The sequence below is a fragment of the Wyeomyia smithii genome, chromosome 2 (assembly GCF_029784165.1).
Source record: "Wyeomyia smithii strain HCP4-BCI-WySm-NY-G18 chromosome 2, ASM2978416v1, whole genome shotgun sequence".
NCBI lineage: Eukaryota > Metazoa > Arthropoda > Insecta > Diptera > Culicidae > Wyeomyia > Wyeomyia smithii.
The window spans coordinates 270334913-270352412 of NC_073695.1; the positions used below are offsets into that span (position 1 = coordinate 270334913).

General features: G+C 39.1%; 2 protein-coding genes across 2 annotated transcripts; one reads left to right on the plus strand and one right to left on the minus strand.

The window, feature by feature from the left end:
- The first annotated feature begins 1874 nt into the window (after window positions 1-1874).
- LOC129725939 (recQ-mediated genome instability protein 1-like) lies at window positions 1875-4042 on the plus strand. The gene is made up of 3 exons (XM_055682389.1): window positions 1875-3543; window positions 3603-3710; window positions 3771-4042. The coding sequence occupies exons 1-3, from the start codon at window positions 1981-1983 to the stop codon at window positions 3975-3977; spliced, it is 1878 nt and encodes a 625-aa protein (XP_055538364.1). The 5' UTR covers window positions 1875-1980; the 3' UTR covers window positions 3978-4042.
- LOC129725940 (dicarboxylate carrier SLC25A8-like) lies at window positions 3986-12687 on the minus strand. The gene is made up of 4 exons (XM_055682390.1): window positions 12380-12687; window positions 5991-6408; window positions 4831-5119; window positions 3986-4770 (listed from the first exon to the last, which is right to left on the minus strand). Exons 2-4 carry the CDS (start codon window positions 6120-6122, stop codon window positions 4169-4171), a joined length of 1023 nt encoding a protein of 340 aa, XP_055538365.1. The 5' UTR covers window positions 6123-6408; window positions 12380-12687; the 3' UTR covers window positions 3986-4168.
- Between the last annotated feature and the right edge of the window lie 4813 nt (window positions 12688-17500).

Here is a 17500-nt window from a genome sequence, read left to right on the forward strand (position 1 = left end):
TTTTTAAAACCCTGTTGTTTAACTATGTGAAGCAAAACTATGAATGCTACGGCGGTCAGGGGACGCAGCCCATTTAGACATCTATAATGTGAGTGCAAGCATGATGAGTAGAACGGCGCGGGGTGAGGAAGCGTTTTTTCACTTTGGAGGGTTGGAGACGAAGCATCACTATGCAACAGCGAATAACTTTTTCGTGTTTGTTGATATATCCTCACTAGCTAGGCAATCAAAGACCGCAAATTGCGGTGTTTTAAGTTGGAAATTGTTTCTTAAATTAATGAATATTGGTAGCAAGGTATGTAGCATTGCCATATTTATAATTTAAACGCATCCAAATGATATATTATGAGATGCGATAATTTTCATGCCCTAGTTGTTTATAAACAAACCTACTCGCTGGCATTTTTTTTCCAATGTGGCCGATTCTGCTTTTGACATATCGTTACACCATGTCTTTATACATCATGAGTGCAAGCATAACGACATCATAACGTACCTTAATAATTATAAACAGTTCTGTTGGTCCACGCTTTATCACGATGAAATTTAAAAGTAAAACTTTCACTATTTTTAGAAATTGTCATGTGACGTTATTATGTTATGTTTGTTTTCTTCAGTTGATTCTTATCAGACCTCCAGAAGATGTGTAACCCTATCCCCGCGGAGAGAAATCATTTTTCACATAGAAAAATGACATTCAAATTCTTTTTACTTAGCAACCGCATGCATAATTGGCACAAACTATATTGCATGTTGAAGATCAATCTGTTCTCTAACTGCTTAGAATTTGTTCATCGTTAGAAATTTTATGTATAGTTGTTAAACTGTTATTAAAGTTTATATGTCAGGTGATGCCATATGGCATCACCCGCGGGGAATGGGTTAAAAGGGTTGTGTTCATTGTGCGTCATTATCGTTAGTGTAAAGCTGGATATGATCGAAGAGCAAGGCGTAATTTGTGATGTATACGAATACCCTGTAGTATGCCATTTTTAGTTCCATTTAGAGCCATGCTCATTGATTTTAAATGAAAATAACAAATCACCGCTGACATTCTGGTTATGGGCTAAGCTGGTTACTAAGCGTGCCTAGAATATAATGCAATTGGCTTGTTTAGCTACTCACGGATTTCTGATTTTTATATATCAGGTAAAAGAGTCTAATTTTCTGAGCAAAACGTGATTTTTTTAAATTTTATATCATTATCCTTCGATTTTGAAATGAAAAATAAAAATGGCTCCAAATCGCTACAATGACAGTTGCTATATGGACGAACTGTCATTGTAGCGATTTCGAGCAGTTTTAATTGGGTCGTTTAGCTATATCAGTTTTTTATATCATCTGAAAGATCTGCACTTTCTAAGTAAAACGTGATTTAAAAAAAAATTCTATCGTTGTCTTTCGTTTTTTAAACACGATTTAAAACTGCTCGAAATCGCTACAATGACAGTTAGCCCTTATACCAACTGTCATTGTAAGGATTTAGAGCGAATTTTTATTCTTCATTGAAAAATCGAAGGATAATGATATAAAGTTTAAAATAATCACGTTTTGCTCAGAGAATTACACTCTTTCAGATGACATATAAAAATCGGAGATCTGTGAATGGCTAAACAACCCAATTAGCGATTTAAAAATTAAAAGACGACGGTAGAAATTTTTGAAAACCACGTTTTGCTTAGAAAATGCAGCTCTTTCAGATGACATAAGAAACTGATATAGCTAAACAACCCAATTTTTGCATTAACATTTAGAAAATTTAAATTTTTACCGTTATTTACTCATATTTAATCTTGCCCTAAAGTTGACCTTATTGTTAGTCGCCTTTACGGGCAAATCCCTTTGTGTTGTGTTTTTCTTTCGATTGTGTTTTCTCGCGCGCCTTCAAAATCATAACAAACTTCGCCGGTTTAAATGGTTTAAATTTATCCGATAATTTTTCCAGTTATCGTAGCCTTTTCGTATTTGTTTGTCCTCGCGATGATTCAAACTGAAACCAATCGTGCTACAACTGTAAAAAATCGTTTTCTGCGAGAGTATAACATAAAAGTAGTGGACGAATGGATTAGCGGTTGTGTTTCGTTTGGTTTGCAAGAAAATCCCAAAACATCCGATGAAGCCCTCTTCAAGTTCGCTTTCGACCAGTGGATCCTGGCGGATTTGAAAGAAGTAGGAGTGTCATCACTGCCTGCTAACGTCGAAACCGAAACAAAATGTTTCACGCTGACCGGAAAGTTTCCCCTGCAACTGAACTATCTGATGGATATCTCCGAGCCGTGCTACGATCAGCTACAAAATCTATATAACAAGAGGTTAGACGAAGCGGAAGATGAAATTCAAATGCGAAGGAATCAAAACCAACACATCAAAAAGAAACGCATGCTGAAGCTGGAGCTGACCGATGGACAGCGAACGGTTATCGGGATGGAACATTATCCGATAGCGGCTTTAAACACGAAGCTTCCTCCGGGAGTAAAAATTTTATTAGCTGGACCGATTCGATGCATCAATAAGGTGCTTTTCCTTGAACCAAGGAATGTCAGAATTCTTGGTGGCGAAGTTGATACGTTACTAATCTCGCATGCGTTCGAGAATATTTTGCTGCGTGCTTTGGGGCAGCCTTTGAATCCCAATCCTAAAACAGAATACGAGGAAGCAACGGTTGTAGAAAAAAATCGAAAGGCGACTCATAACAATATTCCATCGATTCCAATGGTGTTTCCATCTCCTTCGAAACCACTTGGAACCAGACATATTGATGATTGGGAGGATGACATGTTTTTGGAGATTGATTTGGATGGAATTGACGGGAAGAAAGCGCAAGCTCCGGAGCAAGTTCCAACGATAAGCACTTTGATGGACGACGATGATGATTTGGAAATAATAGATTTACAAGAGAGAGAAATCATGGATCAGCAAGTATCTTCCACAAAAACCTCGCAACCATCACCGAAGCTATCCCATCCGAAGAACCAAGTTATTAGGCAGCCTGATTTTGACTATCCTTATGATGAGATAGACGCTATGAATTCTTTGGAGGATGAAATCCGCGAGGAACAACGCCAAATGCTTGCTTCGAACGATGAGGAGCCTTTCACAGTGGACGAAAAGGCCCAGTCACCAATCCAACCAACAAAGCGCATAAGGCTCTCATCATCTGTGGAACGGTCACCAGTCAGTACAGTGCATCAGCCACAAACGTCCGTGTTTGTCGATGACGGTCAGCAACCGTCCACTAGCAAAAATTTCGACAAATGTTCCGTTTTGGCCTTGTTCGAAGATAGCCTCGATGATGATGACTTTCAACTGGAAGAATCTCAGTCTGGCGCCGATGACATCCTTTCGCCCCGCTATCGGTATCAGCTGGAAGGTCACAGTCTGGCAACGGTGACGCAAATCAACCAGTTGAGCGACACCGATAAAGAGGAACGCACCTTTGTTGTGTTTGGTGAAGTGGAAGAAGTATTCGAACGCATTCGAGTTACGGACGATGGTTGGAAGCTTGGCGTTATGGTAACGGATCGTTCAGAAAGGCTTTTGCCGGTAACTGCTATATGGTTACAGTATTGAGATTTTTCTGTAAACTCTGTTATTATTCGTAGGTTCGCTTTCATACTACAGTCATTAGTAAAATGGTGGGTTACGATGCAAGCTCGATACAACAGATGAAACGGGCTAGAAATCCTCAAGTGATGAAGCTCCTCGAAGAGGTATAGATGAGAATTGTTTCCTTTCAGTAGAATTTGATTTATAATAGCAATTTTTTGTAGATTCTAATCAAGTTTAAAAACCAGCTTCAAGAGCTTCGTACGTTCATGCGAGTTCGTTACCACCAAGGCAACGAATTTCCTTTTGTAATGGAAATTTACGACTGTACCAATTCTCGGTTAGCAGTGCTGACCGATAAAGCTAACAAAGAAGTTCAAGCAAAACATCTGCTGCCAATTATTCCTCCAAACTGTGATACTGGTCAGTAAGTACAGCATTATGTTGTTTATGTTTTGTATTTGTTTGTAAAAATATATGCATATCTAAAATTTTATTCGCTTATTTACATTCTTCTTTCATTTTTAGTTTGAATCACTAGGTCAATTTTGTTTGAAAAACTCTAAAATATAGACTTTCCTTAGCACTATATATACTTAATGAGTATCGACTACGTACTAAATTAGTAACGACGTTCTATAGTTTGCGGTTTGAACATAAGTAGCTTTAGCTGCTCGTAAGTGATCCACATGACCACATTCCACGAGACTAATCGAGCGAAAGAGGGCACGAACCCTTTGTAGAATGCACCCATGCCTTCCTTGTTGCCCATCTTGATGGCACATTCTATCACTCCTTGGTACTGTCCCTTCGGGGAGTTCATATAACGAGTCTTAACCACATCGACCGGTGAAGCGACTACGGTTGCCGCGAAACCAGCTATCACCGCAGCACTGAAGTGCAACCGAACATCGTTCGGAATGTGAGTGTAGGTCAGCAAGCAATCTTTCACCACGTCGTAACATACGATTTCGGCCACGTTGATGATAGCGTTGCGGCCAATATTGGGAGCAGCGCCTTTCCACAATCCGCGTACTCCCTCCTCACGGCCTATCGTCCGGTAAGCTTCCAGTGTGGAAGTGTACCGACGACCCGTTGCCGATCTGGACGCTGCCTGGAAACGCACCTTGACCACGTCGGTCGGATGGGCTAACATTACCGCTAGGCCTCCGGTTGTCAGCCCAGCGCAAATTCGAGTAACGATTTGAAGACCAGCTTCGTTTTCTGTTGAAAAGAAAAACTAGTTGAAACAAGAGCTTGTGGATTTGATAAGCTTAAAATAACCTTTAAAAATTGATGAGTAAAATACTTTAACCGTATCGTACAGTCCTAACCGAATCGAGGAAAAACACATCTGGCGCTGTAGACCAGCCGACAGGCCACTGTATAAGGTGCGGAAACCCTCTTGACGGGTGATGGTGGTAATTGTTCCCACCAGGCCACGATACTGCTGTACCACGGGGAACCCGGTAGGATTAAGCTTTAGTGATTGTATCGGATTACTGCCAATATTATTGCTGGCGGCGGAAGCTGTTTTTAGCGCTGCCGTTCGAACTGGTTGTTCTCCCTGAATCTGTGGATGGGTAAAGAAAAGCACTTATAACATGGATGATTTGGGAGCATTTTCTGCGAACGTTTCGGAGAAAAAATGAACAATCTACCTATTAATGAGGATTACTATTAAATTATTATTGTTGAATTCATTTCTCATTGTATAACCAAACTGATGTGAAATTTTCGTTACAATTCGAGAAAAAAATCAAATTGGAGAAAAAATCAAAGAAAAATGTCTATATGAAATATTGTCAATTTCTAAACTACCCAGCTAAGAACACAAAAGTCTTTGGCGCTCTCCCCCGCATTGTCTGTTCACATTGTATGACATGAATAAAGAACCTATTGATGCGCTGTCTTCATTATCCTTCAACGTTCGCTCTAAGCCGCTTCAAATATTTTTATAGATTGCAGTGGATGTCGACTGCACAAAAAAAATATAACAGTAATTTTGGTTTGATCATATGTCTAAAATAAATGAAATATTACTGAAAAGTACATTTCCACATCACTATCGACATGGAACAAAATAGCACACGACATGTGGAGAGGGGCACGGCGTCGTAATCTTTCGCGCGGTTTGTTTTCTCTCATTGGTTGTGTCTATTTCACAACCGACTGACGAGAATAGTTTACTATTGCAGCTGCGTGCTACATCCACACGAGCCAGACTTTGTACCCAAACAATCAACCCCCAACAACGGAACTGGCGGAATTGACTCCATTTGCCCACACAATAACCTTTACAATCAATTCACTGCATAAAAACCGAGCTCAAAGGATGGCAAAGTCCAAAATGAAAAAATGCATAAATACCTACAGCACTCTAATCAAAGTGTCGATCATTGTTTGTTTGTATAACTTCCTTATAAAATAAATCTAAAACTCACCTGCAGTCTCACTTTGGCCGTATCAAGCGGAAACGTGACGAAATCGGCCCAGCACGCGGCCGTTCCGGCTGTGAGCAGTTTAACAGGCACCGAAGCTGTCAGCTCTTGGCGTTGTGGAAATTGACGGTTCATGGTGACTGTGTCGGGTCGGATGTTTTTCGAGAGGGTTTGTTACTACACAGTAATAGTTAGTGCTAGGCCTAGATTTAATTTATTATATTTTCACAGTTCGTTGGTCTGGTGATTATTGGCTGCACTATATAACAGAGGACGACACACAACACTTAAACGATGAAGCACAAAACAGTAAATGCCTGGCTGTGACGGTTGTCGCTGGCTTGCTTGGTCGAAGCCGGCTCGATCGGAAGACAGAAGCACGAAACAATAAGATCCGATCCGATAGGTAACCGATTGGAATCTGCGAAAGAGATAGATATAACGAAAATTATTACCATCACGAAACGTAGGGTTCATCTGTCTGCAAGAGTTTATTATTGTTTACATGTTGCCCTATTTTTTTAAAATATGCATTCTCATACGCCAATTTATCTCCCAATATCTAACGATCATCTTGAGTCCTATTTATAATGTGCGTCAAACGGTCGAGCCCGCGTATCCAATGGATACGCAAACAGTGTTTACGTAGGTTGCTCTCAACTCAACAACTGCAAACATGACTTGCTGTGCTGTGATATGATTACAAAAAAGCCGGTATGCAAAAAAAAAATCGAGATATCATTGAATCTCCTTGCGCAGGCTTGACCCTACACAACCGTTATATTAGATCCAGGAACAACCGTCGCGTGCAGGGTTGCCAATATTCCAGTTTAAACTGGATTCCTCCAGTTTTTTTCAAGTGATCCAGTCAAACAGTTTATTCCCAAAATCTTCCAGTTTTTTCAGATGTTTGCCAGTTTTATCCAGTTTTTTATTCACTCAAGCTCCGATTGGTTTCCGGAAATATTTTTAAAACGTAAGTTTTGTAGATTGATAGATTATTTTGACAATTTCTAACAGCTTTTTCAGTATTCTATCTTCTCGCACGAAACACGATCTAATTAAAGACTGCATGACATGGTTAAGATAAAACCAAACAAATTCATCACACCGTGAAAAAAATCTCTTATTTATTTTCTGTGGCGTAGCAGTTAAAAAATTGTTAGAAGAATTAGATACCAAAAGATAGCGAAGTCAGAAATAATTGAAATTTAAACTTCACTGATGTAACGGATGAAAATGCTGCGTCAATACTTTTGTTGAAGATAAAAGTAAATGAAAAAGCTCTATTTTCTTAATTTTGAGGTAGATTGATTGCGTAATTTTAAATTTTGCTGCTGTTAGAAGAAATTTTCCAGTCCATGATTTAAAAAATTGTAAGCCCGAAACAAAACAGTTCTGATTAAAATGAGTAATTTTGTGCGAAGAGTTATTTCGTTAGTTGCTGTATACGAAACTGACACTGGATTTAGTTTCCATAACAAAAAAGCTCTCTCAAAATCATTTCATTGCTTTTTTACAAATTTATTTGGAATCCAGTTTTTTCCAGCTTTTTCTTCAGCCTTTTTCCAGTTAAATTGAAAATTTTATTGGCAACTCTGGTCGCGTGTGTAGTTTGTAGCCTTGCGCCAACTCAGCGCCGCGATCTACACAATACAGAGACCGGTGGTGGTGAGAGCTCGTGCGCATATCCTCTCGCGTCATCACCGCATCAGACGGTTTAGCCGATATTATTTGTTTGCGAATGAGAGTCAGTGAGCGGCCCATATTTGAAGCGTCGATGTTTGAGGCCAAACAAAAACGACCTTGCCAGTTTATCTCCGATCGACCGGTTTCAGCACTCAGCTTGAAACTACTGTTTAGGACCAATCATGTAGCTGGTTTTCCTAAAACACATAACCCCCCTCGAAATTAGCGGTTTCTAAAAAATACACAATCAGGTATAACTACTGCCGCATCGTAGCGTTACGAAAACAGTTGTATACGGGTTGTTTTTTTTGGCACAATGTCACAGTGTATTCGAATGAAAGCCGTATTAGAAAGCGCATTTAATTACAAAATACATCACGTCATTTATACTAGAAAATCTGCAGGGTTTTCATCCGACTTTTTGCATTTTTTTTAACCTTCTAGTCCCCAAGCTCGCCTTAAAACGGGCTTTATTGGATTTATCATTACAAATCTTTATAAACATGTGTTAAGGAATTATTAGAGATTTCTGCTGATTTTACTGAAGCCCGTCTGAAGGCGGGCTTGGGCACTAGAGGGTTAAGTTTACAAAAAAGGCAAATAAATCCAGGGGGAATCTATCTGTCAAATATCGTGAAACGGTGACCAACACATTTGGCAACAAGGCGTCTGTATGTTTTGAATTTTGTCGTTTTGATCGAAGTAAAATGGAACGTTCTCTTTAAACAAAACTCGAGAAATCGCTGAAAACTTTTTAATAATGCGTTCCGTAGTGAAATTTCGGGACAGCAACAAATTTTTAACGAAAATTGGTGATGTTTTATCGTCACATTGGTAATTTATCAAACGTCATGGACCAACAAACTTCATGGACCAGAGTTGATCTGCGATAACCATAACGCACACATATATGAATTTGACAGCGGTAAATCCAGGGGGAATCTATCTGTCAAATATCGTGTAACCGTGACCAGCATATTTGGCAACAAGGCGTCCGGTTGTTTTGGTTTTTGTCGTTTTTGTCGTTTTGATTGGAGTAAAATTCAGTAGAATTGTAACGTTCTTTTTTACCAAAACTCTAGAAATCGCGGAAAACTTTTATTCATACTGCGTTGCATAGTGAAATTTGGTGGCAGCAGCCTGCAATTAGCTGAAAATCATGAACTTTCCTCGCCACACAGGAAATCTTTTAAACGTCATGGACCAACAAACTTCATGGACCAGAGTTGATCTGCAATAACGCACACATATATGAATTTTGACAGCAGTAAATCCCCCCTGCAAAACCCCACGAGCCGAAGAAGTCTTATTTACATTCTTTAAAAATTTTCCATCCAACAAAAGGAATTTAAATTTACGATTTCCAAAAGTTTCCATTATTCTTTCTTTTGGTTCAATGTTTTGCTTACCTGCAGAAACGCATAGTTCGGTTTCTTTTATAGCTACTAAACAAAATCTAGCTTTCCGTAATTTTATCGTACACCGAAAAATCAATTTACTTATTACTCTGAAATTTTAAATTAAATTCGATGAAGCAGATGTGAACCCATTTGCTGTATATTGTTATAAAAAACGAGTTAATCAGAACCCTGATTGTATTTAAGCAGTGGTGGGCACCATTCCGCTAATTCGCTAAAACGCTAATTAGCGACGCTAATTTTCAGTTAGCGGTTTAGCGGTTTCGCTAATTTTTGAGCTGATTAGCGAACTGTTAGCGTCGCTAGAATTTTGACCTTCGAAACGCTAATCGCTAATTCGCTAAATTTGTAGAGAAGCGACAAAAAAATATTTACAAAATTTGTGAGTTGCTGATGGCGTACATAAATTGATTCGAACGATGAACGTACTTTACGGCGAAAATTAATTTATAACGTATGTTTCATTCAAGAAACGTTCATTTGTCTCAACTGTCTAGTGTTTCTCTCTTTACGACATAAGTGCAAGTCAGTCTTTTTACCATAGAATGGGGTTCCATTTAGCGTACAAGCCACTAGAGCATCCTGGAATTATGGTAACTTCTTCGATTCAAATAATAATTGTGTTGTTTATGGAAAAAAATTTAGAGTAGATTTTTTTTACATACAAGCAAAACCAATTTTGCTGCTCCTTGTTTTTAATTAAATCCTCAAGCACATACTAACAGACGTAATATTGGAACCTAGCTTCATTGTCACGAAAAAAACCATCATTTCAAATTTCTACTGAAGCGATGCGCTACCGGCTTGATTACTCCGCTTTGTCATCTTTCCCGCCTCTCACTCTCTACAGGCAACTTTCCATCTGCATGGAAGTTCGCGTATATGTTTCCGGTTTCCAAAAAAGATGACAAGAGAAACGTCGATGATTCCCGCGGAATCTCCGCCGGGAATGCAGTCTCAAAACTGTTCGAATTGGTCGTGATGGAACCGATTTTTTATCATTGTATGTCTCTTATCTCTGATACGCAGCATGGATTCAAGCCAAAGCGTTCAACAACAATGAATCTTCTAACGTTCACCTTATTTGCAATGGATATTATGTCTGAAGGGCACCAAACCGATGCTATATACACTGATTTGCAGGCAGCCTTCGATAAAATTAATCACAACATTACCATTGAAAAACTCGACCGAATTGGATTTGGCGGAAACATTTTACGCTGGCTTCAATCGTATCTTGCGTATCGGCACATCATGGTAAAAATTGGAGACAACAGATCGCAAGAATTTCATGCTTCTTCCGGAATCCCACAAGGTAGTCACCTTTAATCTTCATCCTCTACTTCAACGATGTGAACTGCATTCTCAGTCGCCCCAGAATATCTTTTGCCGACGACATGAAAATTTACGCCAAAGTGCTGATAGCATATCTGCTATACCGTTGCCGCAGCCTCGCGAAATTTGGGAATGATAATGAGAATGGCCAAGAATTTCAGGGACGTGTATTGCAAAAGTCTATATTGCTCATTAGTTCGCTCGACGCTAGAATACTGTTCAGAAGTGTGGAGCCCTCATTACTTTAATGGTGCCAACAGAATCGAAGCAATTCAGCGGAGATTTGTACGTTTTGCTCTTCGACATCTACCTTGGAACGATCCTCACCAGCTCCCCAGTTATGAAAATCGCGCGCAGCTCATCGGCCTTGACTCTTTGAAAGTAAGACGTGATCTTTCACGAGCTATGTTAATTGCTGATACCCTGATGGCGAGAACCGACTGTGCTGTAAAACTGGGCAATATCAATCTAATCATTAATTCCAGAGTCGTTCGGAATAACCTTGTCCTGCGAATTCCTTTCGTCGTACAAATTATGGGGCAAACGGAGCTCTTAGTGGACTTCAGCGCGTTTTCAATAGTGTATTTTCCGTTTTCGACTACCATCTACCTCGCTCTAGTATTAGGAGTAATTTTTTAAATATATATTGAGTCTGTTGATGTTGAACGAATAAATAAATAAAATTTACAGTTAAACCACAGTCATTGCGTGACAGCGTCGTCTAGGGAGTTGTCATGCAGTCTGATATATTTTTGTGGTTCTCAGTTTGACACATGCACGTACACTAGCACTGCTTTTTTTACAGAAACTACTGTTATCTCCCAAACGAAGAATTGATTCAGAACTTGCTAGAAATGTCTGTTGGTCTGTGTCTCAAGTTTGAAGATCGTATTGCAAACTTCGAACCTCTCATTATAAAGAGCATTCAAAAGTAATTATTTTCGTTTGTTTTTATGAGCTATAAATATGGCCATATGACAATCTACGTGTTAAAAAGTTAGCGATTAGCGAAAGTTCCGCTAATATGGGTTTAGCGTTTAGCGATTATCGAGCTTAATATTCCAGCTAGCGAATTATCGATTGGCGTCGCTAAATTTTCAGTTAGCGGTGCCCACCACTGTATTTAAGACATACGAATACGTATTAGTTATTAAAGTACTATAATAAAATATTATTAAATTGAATAGAGTAAATATAATGCGGTTTGATGGAATCACCATAAGCTCCGCTGAAAACTGGGTTCACTAATGTTTTTCAGGCACTATTCTCGTGAAAAGCTTAGTTCATTTTTGTTCTGTGGAAACATTTTGTTGGCGTGAGTTGAAAATTATTTATTCGCTTTCCATCAAATGTTATTCCGTCGGAAAATCAATTTTATTTGTGTAGAGGTTTTAATAGCATGATAAAAAAATTACCTGAATTATAACACACAAAAACAAAATACATAATTCTGTTTTTGGACGGGGCTAAGTTTTAAAGTTTAGTACAAAACGCCTAACTGATTGATTGTGAATTAGTATAATGAAACAGAAGAAGCTCAACTAGCAACGAGTTCTGAAGTTTAACCAGCCGTTAAAATTGTTATTTATTGTGTAGTTTTGTTTTTTTTTTATCGTAAGCTTCGATCAAATTTATAAAAGTGAGGAATGCGATTTAATCGAACTGAGTTAATTTGTAGCTGGTATTGAACTCACTCACATCAATAGATCAATTTGAACACACTTATTGGTATTTGAAAGGTACTATAGCGTAACAAATCACGACTACCTCATATTCCTTTGTGCATTTATGTTCACTTTAGGTGATTGGAGACACCTGTTAACTGGGACAACTAGTTGATCAGCATAAAGGAGTGTCCTGACTCACTGAGTCACTTGCAATCACCAAGTTGTTTCACTATCACTCACTAAAATATTGATACACATATTGCGTATATCGAACAGGACCTACCTGTGGTTTTTATGTTTTGACTGTGTATCCACTAAACAAAAACCTGAACGTCCCAAAGGGTCTACTCCAAAAAAAAACCCTAATATCTATCACTATGCACACAGTTTATGGTGCTCCTTTCACTGCCGCACGGATTCTGAGCTTCCTGGTTACACAGGTGCCGTAATTTATACACAAGCACCCTCCCAGCTGTTTCTTCCTTTTCCGTTATCTCACTTTTTCTCCGGAACCGCCCACCTTTCCACAGTGATCGCTCCACCCCACGACGGGTATGTTTGCAGTGATCCCGACGTCTCAGCGAGAACGCGACACTCGACTGATGTGTGAATCTCAATCTGTTGATTCGAATCGTTTTATGGCTCCAACCAAAGTACAACCGTTCGTTCGGGTGAAGCACTGATTCGGCCGTTCGCGCGATATGCTTCGCGAATGCGCATATCGCGTCGCGACGCGCCGATTGTTGGCAGCAGGTTGGACTTTACACGCGAACCGTGTTGGCTTGTCGGTCGTCTGACCAATACATCAACTTGTTGACTGACTGCGGGTAATTAAAGCGTCTCATTGTTTTCAATCATTAAATGACCCTTGTTTGAGGGGAATTGTCTTTTACTAATTAAAAGTACAATTGTTTTCACCATAACAACATAGTTGTTAACAAAAAGTTTGATTTTTTCAGTTTAAAAAGGATTCGTAACAAGGGGAATCACTTATATATTAGATATCTATCGTAACAGGTAATTCAACTTATTTGACGGCGCAATAAATCTAAGCCGAAAACAGGCTGTGATTTGATCAGGTAACAACAACAATAGAAAACCAACCGATGACCCTGACGACCGACGCGCCGCTCGCTATCTCGACGAACGCAAACAATCCAAAACACCTTCGCACATTGCTAATTCAATATTTTGAATTTCAATTGGTACAAGAATATACCTACGGCTGCAGCTGATGTCGCGCGGAAAGTCGCTACACTGTTGCTAGCAGCGGATAATTGATGACCGCTGAGCGCATAAGAGCACGCTCCCAATCAAAATCAGCGAGTCGCAAGCTGATTGGCGCACGCAAAGGACACACCTCTACAACATGTGATGGCGCGATGCCTCCAAAATATAAATAAACGTTAAACGTTTTTGACCACCAGCAGCATGCATAAATTAACTGTTCGGCGAGCCTTTTCGGTCGAACAATATTTATTTGACACAGCATAGTATAAATTACGGAGCCAGTTGTATCTAATGTCTTATCATTATCATCTATTATTACAAACTAGGACATAACGTTGCATTATTCGGGCCCTGAGGGTATCCAAAAGCAGGGATCAGGCGCCAAAGAATTCAGCACACACCCAAACTACGTGTTCAATGTCATGATACCCCAATTCACACACAAACGCAATAAAAATGATAGGTTGGCGATAGTCAAATGACCCGTGTGATTGTTTATATTTGAGATTGGTAGCACTTGAAATTGTATTGCAAAATGAAAAAAAATATATATTTTTCACCAAAGGCCGATGACTTCGGATGAGGTTTACATGCGGAAACTAATCGCACTGATAATGTTCAACAATAAACAATACTGTGCGTATTAAAGCAGCTTTTGTAAACCCATCATAAACTGTGCTTTTGGGCAGACATTTGTATTGATGTCTAGACAGTTCAAACTATTTTTTTTTTGCAATCTTCGTTTTAATATTACATCACAAATGACCAAGAATCGAAATAACTTTCCTAAAAATATGTACAAAAAAGAATATAACTTTTATCTTGCAGAAAAATAAAAACTTCAACGAAAACGAGCACTGTCTTTCAACTCTTAACATTATTGGTTGCTAACCAAATATTAATTAGCTTAGTGATAAAATGTTATCTGATCCGGTTAATATTTTGCGCTTTCTGTTTGAGAACAATTTACACCTTCAATTAAACGGTGCAACTTATTTTCGACTTTAAGTAGGAAACCTAAATACATTTTTTCAGGAATTCAGACAAAAACATGCTAATGAAAACCATTTGCGTTTATATCCCCAACATTTAATTAAAAAATATGAAAGTAAATGAGTAGCCAAATAAGGAAAAACCATCGAAATATGCGCATCTAATAATGAGATAAGAGATTTAAATACTAGCCAATTTTATTTTAATTAGAAAACTAACTAATAACAACTAATTAATTCTCAAAGCATGAGTAAGGTTGTTCGCTGTTATCGATTATAGACAATAAGGTTCAAAAAATCATTTCTTGGCAAAAATATGTTCTGCTACTTCATCGTGTGGGTTATTTAAATATTAGGTATTTGACTAGTCGAAGTGTATGCGTGGAAACAGGTTCAGCTGTTTCGAGACGGTTTTCAAACGGGTCAGGAGTTCCTCAAGGTAGTAACTAGGGCCTGCTACTGTTCGCTATCTTCATAAACGACGCTTCTCTTTTGTCAACTATTTTATGCGGATGATACGAAAATTTTCAAAATTATATATGGCCTACGAGATTGTGTGGAGCTACAGGAGCAACTAAATACGTTCGTGAACTGGTGTGCGAACTGTTTAACATTAAGGCGTAATATCCACCAAATGCTCAAAAAAATAAGGCTAAACTTTTTCAGTTCTACTGCTCGCCGATTTTTAAACATGGTTTTGAGAAAAACGCGTTTAATGTTTCAAAATGCTATTAATCTTAAGAATCGCAACAACAAAGCTTCCAATTTTTGTTTTACCTTCAGTCAGCTATCCCTGTGCCGTAAAGTTGTCCTTCCTGGGCTTTATTTTCCTGTTCTTCTTTTTTTTATCTGATGTAAGGCTGCGCTTAGCCTCTGTCGCGATATCAGACATGCAATGCTCATCGGCTTTGACGCGATTGGCGTCTGATCCCACGCAAAACTCAAACTTGTCATTCATATTTAAGGGGCCATCCACATACCACGTGGACAATTTGGGGGGGGGAGGGGTGTGAAAAGAAAAGAATTTATATGGGCATTTGTTCACGGGGGGGGGGGGGGGTAATAATCATTAAAAAAAAATCTTTCCACGTGGTATGTGGATGGTCCCTAAGTACTTTTGAATATAACTCACAGTTAAAAACTATAGAAAAACTCAAACAACGAACCTGTAGAGACGCTCTAACGGTCGAAACTTGATGCAGCGACCTCTATACTTTAAATTTGGAACACGATATCGATCATAGGTAACTTCTACTAGTTTAAAAGGCCTCGAAATTTAAAAAAACGAGCATCGTCAAAATAAACGATAAATGTTATTTTGGAGCATAACAGTTGTTCGGTAAAAATGGATTTAAACGAATGTTGAGTTTAGATCAGTACTTGGGCGATGTAGATTTTAATTCTATATAAGATAGTTTTAGCATGATTTAAGCCAATAAAAGAATAACAAGAAAATTTTTTTTGGCGGATATTTCCCTTTAAGTGTTGAAAAATACAACATCATTTTATTCAATAGAAATCGTGTCCCTATCGAATACGATTATACCATATCGTCACAGCTTCTTCTCCGTATACAGTGCGTGAAAGATCTTGGAGTTTATTTAGAAAGCGAGTTGAGTCAAGATTCAAAATTGAATAAAACAATTTACTGTGCCCTATGTCGAATGATCCTCGAATCTAATTCTGTGATATAGAGCACATACAATGCAAACTGGTCCTACAGAATGGAAATGGTTCAGAAACAATTCGTACGCTATACTCTCTGTTATCTCCCATGGCAAGATTCACTGAACCAGCCATCTTACGAGGACCGTTGTCAACTCTTTGGTATTCAACCACTCGAAGTCCGCCCTCAAATTGCCCAAGCTGTTTTCGCTGCTAAACTACATCGACTGATGTCATTGGCTCAGCTAAACATATATACCCCTGAAAGACCGTTGCGCCAAAGGAGTTTCTTATACTTGGAACCGCGGAATCGACTATATGGTTGCCATGATCCAACTTGGCTCCTGAATGCCCATCAAAAAATTTTGAAATCCTTGACAGTTTCGTTTTATTATTCATTAGGACTGATCTTTGTCAGATGAATGTAGTTGTACAAATGAATAAATGAATGAATAAATTTAGCAAGACCCAGGGAGGGGGCACAAATAAATAAATAAATTTAGCAAGACACAGGGAGGGGGCTTAACTTATGAACTAGGCCCAGGTTCTATTGTAAATGTAATGTCAGAACCTCTAGGAGCAATTCAACCTGACGAGACAGTTACTGGCAACCGATAAAACACAGGTAAGCAAATTTACTCTGACCTGGAGGTTCCAACGGCAAATATATGTTGTGAATGAAGAACGTACCTTTTATCACTTGTTGGCTTTACCTTTGCTGTTCTGAACCAACCATCATACTATCGATACTCACGCCTACAGTCTTCCTCGTATGATTGGTCGTCCCTCTTGACGTCTGTTACCCTTCATGTAGTCAACTGTCCTCAATCATACCATTCGACATGCCTCATGCAGGTCCGTTCGCGTTCCTGCTTTGGGTTGTTCTGCTCCTGAGATTTTCTATCTCCCGCAATCACGAATAAAGAAGAGCGTGGGTGATAACGGAACCAAATAGTACGGTCACACACATCCTCATTCACACAGTCAACAGACCAATAATTATTCACTTCAATTGGATAAAGCTTTTCCTTGTGATTTATTAGGGATTCAAAACGGTGGGTTAACAAGTTAACAAGTCGGTTCATCAAGATGGTGCGACTCAAAACAGTAGCATCTGGGCTCCATGTTAGGGGCGGCTGATCAACGTCCTGATCCCAGCACCGGACTCTAAACAGTGCTGTCATGATTGTCCTCCGGCGAGACTGGAGGTTGGTGCAAGGTCTTACAAGTCTCTTAATTTTTTGGAAAGTACCCGCATTCTTTCCGACTTATTGAGGGTCGGCAAGTTCGACATTGTAGCGCTGCAGGAGGTATGCTAGAAGGGATTATCGGTACATACGTAAAGGATGGTTACACCAGCTACCAGAGCTACGATAACACACACGAGCCGGCCCCACTCAAGTTGAGATGGGCAAAATGCAGAAGCGTGTGATTCGGTGGTAGCCAATCAACAACAGAATGTGCAAGTTGTTTATTGTTTATTTCTTTAGCTTCATCCAACTTCACAGTCTTAATGA